The 8,772-nt window shown below is 66.2% G+C and overlaps 1 protein-coding gene across 1 annotated transcript in view; it reads left to right on the plus strand.

Moving 5' to 3' along the window:
* The window catches only part of KCNT1 (potassium sodium-activated channel subfamily T member 1), a 51,732-nt gene that overhangs the window by 20,435 nt on the left and 22,525 nt on the right, over positions 1-8,772 (plus strand). Inside the window, exons 2-4 of the mRNA XM_027766279.1 lie at positions 963-1,004; positions 7,123-7,202; positions 7,626-7,725. Of these exons, the coding sequence (XP_027622080.1) occupies positions 963-1,004; positions 7,123-7,202; positions 7,626-7,725 (222 nt within the window). The remainder of the gene's footprint in view (positions 1-962; positions 1,005-7,122; positions 7,203-7,625; positions 7,726-8,772) is intronic.

Here is an 8,772-nt window from a genome sequence, read left to right on the forward strand (position 1 = left end):
CCCGCCCGCCTAGAGGGACTTAGCCAGCTCTGTGGCCAGCAGCTCCCTCCTGCCCGTGTGGCCCCAGGAAGGCAGTGACCTCGGGGGAGCCTTGGTTCCTTTTCTGGAAAATGGTTGCTTTGGCATCCCCTATGGTAGCTGTGAGTTGGTGCAGGACAAGCACGTGGCCAGCAAGGGCAGAGGCCCTCTGTGCCCCTGCCCTGCCCTCCCAGGCCAGTCCCCTGGCACCCGCAGCTCCCCCAGCCTCTCCCCCCCTTGTGCGGGCTGCACCGTGGAGGGCAGCCACCCTCGTGGTGTTGAGTGTGCAAGGGGTGCCCCCTGGGGCCTCACTGCTCAGAGCAGACGTCCCGTACCCTTGTAGGCCCCAGCCGCGGGCAGGCCCAGGGGCCCGGAGCACCAGGTGGTCCTGGGAGTGGGCTGCCAGGGGAGTCCAGGCTGCCTGGGGCCATCCTGTGGGCAGCGGCGTGTGCCTAGGTCCCCGAGAAGCAGGCTCCCAGCCACTCTGACTGTCACAGGGAGCCGCGGTGCAGGGCTGGGACAGGTGTCCACCTCTCCTGGAGGGCAGGAGGAGGCATGCAGCCTGGGCCGGGCGGGTCTGCACCAAGCTTCTCTGAGACGCCCTGTGTGCTAGGTCTCGCGTCGGCCGTGGGCCTCAGCAGGGTAGACCGGCCACCCCGGCTGTGCCGTCAGCTGCTTGCTTGGCTGAAGGGGTGGCTTTTTCCTTGGATCGGCTGTCGTCGTCAGGCCCAGAGGTGGGGGTGTACACGCTGGCCCTGCAGGGCTGCCCTGCTCCCTCAGCCCCTCCTTGCCCTGCCCTGCCCTGCGTGCTTTGGCAGAGTATGTGTAGCACGGCTGCGCCTGCATCCCTCAGCCCTGCCAGACCCTGCCGTGTGTCTGTCCCTGGAGCCTGCCGTCTGTCCGTCTGTCCCACCGTCTGCGCTGATGTGCCGCTCTGTCCCCAGGCTCCGGGTAGAAGATTTCAGCCTGGACTCCTCCCTGTCCCAGTAAGTGCTTCATAGGGATGGGCTGTCCTGGGGCCTCTCTGCCCAGCCCCAGCGCCAGCAGCCGGCCAGGGCACGGCTAGCCCCTGGGAGCACCAGCAACTGCTCCTAGGGCCAGGGCTGGGGACCTGAAGGTGAATGGCCCTCTTGAGAAAGACTGGGTCCTTGAGGAGCAGTGGCTGGCACAGATGGGGTACTTCCACAGTGTCGGGATAGAGATCTTAGGGCCCCAGGCCTCAGCTTGCCTCTGTGCGGGCCTGGGTCCCACGAGCCAAATGTGGTCTCAGGCTGCATCCCTGTCCCTCACGAGCCACAGTCAGGGCTGGGGGACCCGGCAAAGGTTCAGGTCAAGTGGAGGAAGCTTTAAGGCCCGCTCAGCCAGGGCTCTCAGGGCCCCCGTTTCTCCAGCCGTCCCCGCGTGGCCAGCACAGCCTCTGACGGCGTGTCCCCTTCTCTAATGCCACAGCAGTACCCACACTCCTCGGGGTGCTCCCTGCAGCCTGCGGCTCAGCCCTGTCATCCCGGATGGATCGTGGTTCCAGGGCTGACAGCAGCCTGCGGGCTGGGCTGACAGGAGCTGGTCTCATGGAGCCGAGTCTGCAGGCTTTGCCCCCTGGGGCCTCACTGCTCAGAGCAGACGTCCCAGACCCTTGCAGGCCCAAGCCTCGGCACCAGAATCAGGGCCTAGTGGTCCCGGGGCTGTCTGTCAGGGGAAGCCCAAGCTAGGGGCACTGTGGGTTTGAGAAACTACTGCCCACCCGGACCCTGGGGTCCTCCTTAGCCTCAGTGTCTTGCTGAGGCCTGGGGGCCCAGCCTGCCCTGCCTCCCGGCTACTTGGACTGGAAGTTCAGCCTTGTGCCCTGGCTCTCCCCACCTGCTTTCGGGCCTGAGGGCCTGGTCCGTGCAGCAGGCTGGTTGTGGAAGCCAACCTTGGCAGTGGGTGGTCCAGGGAGCCTGGATCCCCTACGCCGTCCTTGGGGCTAGACCCAGAGCTGCCCTGAGGGTCCCCAGGACTGGTGAGCACGTCGGCCGGGGCTCCCCAGGAGGGTCTACAGGCCCGGGGGAGGGTGCATAGCCAAGGTCCTGTGCCCTGCCCCACCCGGTGCCCGCCCAGCTACCCCATTGCCACACGGTGAGGGGCTCTGGTTGTGTGCCTGCCCCAGGCTCCACTGTAGCCCGCCTCAGGGCTAGCAGTTGGTCCTGGCCCCTGCCCTCCCTTCTTGCCCACCCGGTGATTTGGGCAGAGGCTGGCATGGAGCGCCCTGGCACCTGCACAAGAGCTGGCAGGCACCAGCAACAGCCCTTGGCCCGCGTGAGTGCAGGGCTCCGGTGGCGGGCGGGTGGCCCGGGGCTATGCCTGGCACACTCCCCTGGGCCTGGGCCACATGTGCCAGACTGCCTGCCAGTCGTTCCTGGAAGGACCACCCCTGCCTCCCCAGCCTGCCTGCCAGCCCTCGGTCTCCGCCTGCCCTGCCCTCACTCCAGGGGCCATCTGGGCTCGGGCTAGGTGCTATGAGGGCCACTCTGCCACACCCTGTACCCAGCCGCTGGCCACGTGGGCCCCTCTGATGGCTCTCCCGGGGCAGGGCCCAGGTATGGCTGGTCCAGTTTTCTGGACCATGGCCTGAAGGTGGTGGAGCATGAAGGCCCCCTGATGCCTGGGCTCCACACCCTTCCTGACCACATGGCCAGGCCTGCCCTGTGCGTGCTATGGCCCCGTGTCCTGCAGCAGGGCCAAGCGCAGACCTTGCTGCGTCAGGAGGGCATCTGCCTCCTCGGCCTCAGTGTGTGTGTGCATGCCCGCAGGCCACTCAGCCTCCCTCAGCGGATGTTGGGTGGGTGGCCAGGGCTTGGGAGCGCTGCCCGGACATGCGGTGCTGGCCCTCGGGAGATGGCCATGCGTTCCCGGCAGTAGCCTCTGAGCCGTGGACGTGGTCAGCTCCTCTCTGTCTGAGCTGACACGTGGGAGGTTGTCTCTGCTCCGCCCTTGCCCGTTGTGTGTGGCTCAGGCCCGGCTCCTCGGGGGATGCCGCCCAGGGCCGCACCATGTGCTGTTCAGGGGTCAACTGGTGCCCCTGCTGCCGCTGGGCGGGTTGTGGGGCGGGCCTTGGGCCAGGCCTGCACTGCCTTTCCTGGCCGGTCCTGTCCTGCCCACAGCCATGGTGTGCCTGGGCTTGGCCCTCAGGTGGTCTTCACCCACCAGAGATGAAGCACCGCTACCTGCCAGCACCCTCGCGGCACCATGGAGGCAGTTCGTGCCGCTGTCCCCAAGCCCAGCGAGAGTGCCGGGGCCGTAACGGTGAGGGGCACCTGGCTCTCAGCAGGCACCGGCTCCTTCCCACCAGGCCGAGGTCGTCCTAGGGCCCCGGGAGCTGACTGGGTGCTTGGCAGCCCAGGGCGTCTCTGCAGGAGCCGGGCCACGGTGGCCACAGACTCAGCCCAGGCGCACCTTGGTCTGGACCACATCCGCCCTTAAAGGTGTTTCAGAGTCAAGTGGGAGCTGCAGTCCGCCGTCTGTGTGTACTGTGGCCACAGCGATTAAAAATTAAACACGAGGGAGGCTGTGTCTGCTCCGCGGCGCTGTGGGGCTCGGGCTTTGTGGCATCCGCTCTACTCCCCAGCTGTGCCTGGGGGCTGTCCAGACAGGCACCTGGTCCACCTGGCCAGGAGCCCGGGGTCTGGCTGGGCACCCGCCCTGGCCCTAGGGGTACCAGGAGTGGCAGAGGCTCCTGAAGGAAGACATTCACGTGTGCAGAGCTCGGGGCCAGCCATCTCGGGCCCCAGGCCTAAGCAGGACTCAGAGCAAGGGAAAGCAGGGGGGAGCCCGGCAACTGAGGCAGAGTAGGCAGTCCCTCAGTCCAGGCCGAGGCCTAGCGCCATGCTGTTCCCTGCCCTCAGGGAGGCTGTTCCCTGAGCTCCAGGCGGGTCCAGAAGTCAGAGGGAATAGCCGAATCGTGATTCTCTGGAGTGGCTGGGGAGATGGAGCGTGGGGACCTCAGAGGGTGCGCGGGTGGTGGGTGCCCAGTAGGGGAGGAGCAGGTGGGTCCTCGAGTCTGAGGCAGGAAGTCGTGGTGATCCCACTGGGCCCCTGTGGGTGGGGGGACAGGAGGGTGCCTCCTGCAAGGTGGTGTTGAGCCGTCAGTGAGACTGGCACAGAGTGTGGGGGTCTGTTCTACCTGATGAGGCCTGGGAGGCCACAGGGCAGGTGGGAATGTGGTCCGCTGTCCTGAGGGGTTGCCTGGGAGCAGGCCCAGAGGGGAGGCCAGGGGAGGGGCTGTCAGAAGCAGCAGATTCTGCCCATGGGAGATGCAGACTCCCACAGTGTAGACTCCCACGGTGCAGACTCCCAAAGGTGTGGGCTCCCACGGTGTAGACTCCCACGGTATAGGTTCCCATGGTGTAGGTTCCCACGGTGCAGACTCCCATAGGTGTGGACTCCCATGGTATAGACTCCCACGGTGTAGACTCCCACGGTGTAGACTCCCATGGTGCAGACTCCCAACGGTGTGGGCTCCCACGGTGCGGGCTCCCAAAGGTGTGGGCTCCCATGGTATAGACTCCCATGGTGGAGACTCCCACGGTGGAGACTCCCATGGTGCAGACTCCCATAGGTGTGGGCTCCCACGGTGTGGGCTCCCAAAGGTGTGGGCTCCCATGGTGCGGGCTCCCATGGTGCAGACTCCCACGGTGCAGACTCCCACAGTGTGGATTCCCATGGTGAGACTCCCACGGTGCAGACTCCCATTGTGCAGACTCCCACGGTGCAGACTCCTATGGTGCAGACTCCCACGGAGTGAATACCCATGGTGAGACTCCCACAGTGCAGACTCCCACAGTGCAGACTCCCATGGTGTGGATTCCCATGGTGAGACTCCCACAGTGCAGACTCCCACGGTGCAGACTCCCACGATGCAGACTCTCACGGTGCAGACTCCCACGGTGTGTGGGCTCCCAGGGTGAGGCTCCCACGGTGCAGACTCCCACGGTGCAGACTCTCACGGTGCAGACTCCCACGGTGTGGATTCCCATGGTGAGACTCCCACGGTGCAGACTCCCAGGGGCTCCCATATGTAAAAGACTTTGCTCCTATTCCAATTAGAGTTCTGACTCTTTGGCCCAGGCGAGTCAATCGCGCCGCCCGCTGAAACCGTGTTTGTGATGCTCCCGTAGAGCCACCGTTAAGAGGCCTGCTCACAGAAAGGGCTGAAGCCAGCGGGAGACCCCAGCGCATCCCAGCACACAGGTGTCGCACCATGCTGGGCTGCGCGGGCCACGAGGGGCAACGTGTCTGCCCCTGGGGGCCCACTCAGGGTGGGGGTTGGAGGAGTGAGCCAAGGGGAAGCAGAGAGCCAAGGAGGAGTGCGTTCAGGGGCCATGCTGAGAAACCCAGAGAGGAGGAGACTGGCAGGCGGGGCCTCGACCACCTGCTGGGCCTGAGCACAGAGGCCGGGCAGGGAGGGCCAGCGGGGTGGGGTGACCCTCCACTGAGGCCTGTAAGTGCTGCGTTTCTAGGACCTGCCAGCGAAGGGAGGGGGTACAGGCTGGAGACCTGGGCCCCCTGCATGCCCACGGTTGGCCTCCAGCCCATGTGCTGTCCAGCCACTCACATCGCATCGGGCACGCAGCCTCGGATGCCGGCGTGGGCCCCGCTGGCCTGCAGGAGCCTGCCCTGCTCCCTGCCCAGAGTCCCCTCCCTGCCGGCTCCCGGCCCCCTCCCCAGAGTCCAGGCTGTGTGGTGACCACCCACGCCGGGACCTGGCATGAGCCTTCCATGTGGGGAAGACTCCCAGAGCGCCCCGCCTACCCTGGCCCTCCTGAGCACTGTGTTCAGCAGAGGCCTTGGCACAGCGGGGCAGCCGGACAGGTCGGCGTGCTGAGACACAGCCGGCCCTCCTCGGGCCCATGGCAGGGCCGCCTGCCAGGGCTGCTCCAATTCCCGGCGTGGGTGTCCGGCCAGTCTGTGTGCGGTGCGTGCTCTGGGGAGACCCCTCTGCAGATGCTGGGCCATGACGGCATGACACTTCCAAACTACAGTGACATGGGCAGGGCCGCATGGCCCCGTGCTTGGTCAGAGACCTCTGCCTGCTGGCCGATGACAAGGGCTAAGAGAGGTGGGAGCAGACACTTAGGCTGGTGTCCGCCTCCCCTCCAGCTGTGGGCGGCTGCCACATATCTCATCTGAGTGAACATTGCCTCCTTCAGGCAGCCCTCCAGGACCCCACCGGGCAATGTAGCTCTGCATTCAGTGTGCTGCCCTCTGCCCTCCCGCGTTGTGGCTGTCACATTCAGGGCGGGGTGCTGCAGGCCTTACCTGTCTTGTCCTAACCTACCTGACACTGGGGGAAGGCGGGGCCCAGGCAGAGGCAGCTGAGCAGCGAATGGCAGGTGTAGCCTGTGATGGAGAGTGGGGAGGTCATGCCTAGAGCGGGCCGGAGGCCTAGGTGTGGCACTGTAGGGCACACTTGTCCCCTGCCCAGAGGGACGGTGTCACGAGGCTATGTGCCTGTCTGTCCTGTGAGCCGCCAGCAGCTCAAATTCGCATTAAGTCCCGGGTACTGCCGGGCCCAGGAGGCTCCATGTCTGGGCCCCATGCTATTTTGGGTGACAGTGACCCTTCCCAAGTGGGGAGGGGGCAGATCTGTGCCCAGCCCACTCCTTGCCAGGCACCTGCAGACAGCGCTGGTGGGCCTGGCCCAGGCAAAGGCTCAGAGGCCGTGAGTGGGGGCTGGGGGCTGAGACCAATGGCTGGACACAGGGACACTTCCTGCCAGCCCGGCACTCAGAGGCCTGTGGCACGACAGTGGTGGTCCCAGGGCACACGGGCTGCCAGCGTGGCACCGTCCACACCTGGACCACACGCATGTCCAGGACGGCGCCCCTGTAACACGCGGGGTACATCTTGATGTCCCTGGACGCTGAGTGGGTGGAGGCTGGTGGACACCAGAGGCGCCGAGAGGTGGCTTTGGAAAGGCCTCGGGCAGGCTGGCCTCTGGCTACTTCAGACGCTGGGCCCCCAGGTTCCAGGTGGAGGCGTGGCCCTGCCTGGGTCTGTGCCAGGGGGCTCACGTGGGGCAGGGCCCACTCAGGCCCGCCTCGGCTGAGCCGCCGGCCTCTGCCCCAGGGTGCAAGTGGAGTTCTACGTCAACGAGAACACCTTCAAGGAGCGGCTCAAGCTCTTCTTCATCAAAAACCAGAGATCCAGTGAGTGGGGCCTGGGGGCCCAGGTTGGGTGGGGGACAGGAGTGAGCCCAGATGCTGTCCAGGGCTGGGGGCACCTGAGCACTGGGTGAACGGGGCCAAAGGGGACCCGAAGTCTCACCCTGCCTGAGCAGCGCCCGCGGGGACACCACCCCTGCCAGACACAGGGCTGGGCTCTGTCCGCTCCCCTTGGCCGCCCTAGCCCTCCCGGACCCCACTCCGAGAGTCCCGCCCCACGCGGCCCCTCCCAGGCACCTGCCCAGCTCAAGCGTGACCACCCGGGCCCTCCGGGTTGCAGGTTGGGGTTGGGCCCCCTGCACCCCTGAGCCGTCATCCTTCTGTCTCTGAGTGGGGGGCAGGGGTGGTGGCTTTCGGCCATGCAGGGCTTCCAGCCAGCCAGGAGCCCTGACCGCACCTCCCCCGCAGGCCTGAGGATCCGGCTGTTCACCTTCTCCCTAAAGCTGCTCACCTGCCTGCTCTACATCGTCCGTGTGCTGCTCGATGACCCTGCCCTGGGCATCGGATGGTGGGTGCCTGGAGGGCTGGGCGCCCTGCCACCTGGGCCCTGCTGTCATTGCAAGGCTGATGGGAGCCCCATCCCGGGGCTCGGAGAGTCCGTCCACCTGGCCCCTGGGGAGTGCCCCTGCCAGCAGGAAGTGGTCCAATGAGGAGCGCCCTTTCTCCCTGGAAGCTGCCAGTGTCCCCCTCGGGGCCCAGGGTGCCTGGCGGTCTCCCCTCCATCCCTGTGTGGGTGTCAGAGGCCTCCATGCTGGGCTGCCTCGAGGAGGCGCTCAGCCGCTGCTGTGGACTCCAGCGCCCTGCACCTTCCCCAGCGTCCTGGCCTGGCCTATCTCTCTGGGTTTCTGTGCTCAGAAACTCTGCCTTCCGAAGTCCAGATCCTTGCTGCGGGCGTGCCGGCCTGTGCAGAGGTCTCGGCCAGCCCCGCCCTTGCCTGGTCTCCATCTCCCTCCTGGGTGTGTCTCTGCTTCTCCCCGGCCAGCCCGGCCCTGGCTTCCCCGCCAATGTCCTCAAGCGTCTGCTCCACCCCCACCCTGGTGTAGGTGCTCAGGGGCTGGTGGGCTCTGCAGGCAGCAGTGTGGTCGGGTCCTCAGGGTGAGCATGGCTGGCCGCTCTGTGGCTCCTTGGCGGGTTCTTCCCTGGAGGATGAACTCTGACTGCAGGTTCTGGGGGCCCACCAGGGAGTGAGCGGTGGCCCAAAAGCTCCTGTGTAAATTCTCGCCCCACTCAGGGGACCTGGTGTCCCGCCCAGAAAACACATGTCCAGAGGGGGGCAGAAGCCCTGGACGTGGATTAAGCAAGAGAATGGGGCCTCTGGGCAAGAGAATGGGCCCCGCCAGCAGCCAGCAGCCAGTACTTGTCTGCCTGAGAGCCGAGGAAGACGGCAGATAGTGGGCACTGGAGGGCCAGGGCTGGCGGGCAGGAAGTTGTTGGGCAGTGGAGGTGTGGATGGGGAGTGGGGGGGAGTGTGGATGGGAGTGTGGGGGACTGTGGGTGGGTGAGTGAATGGGGAGTCGGTGGGAGTGTGGATGGGGAGTGGGGGGAGTGTGGATGG

The sequence above is a fragment of the Tupaia chinensis genome, unplaced genomic scaffold, assembly GCF_000334495.1.
Source record: "Tupaia chinensis unplaced genomic scaffold, TupChi_1.0 Scaffold142100_1, whole genome shotgun sequence".
NCBI classification, from domain to species: domain Eukaryota; kingdom Metazoa; phylum Chordata; class Mammalia; order Scandentia; family Tupaiidae; genus Tupaia; species Tupaia belangeri.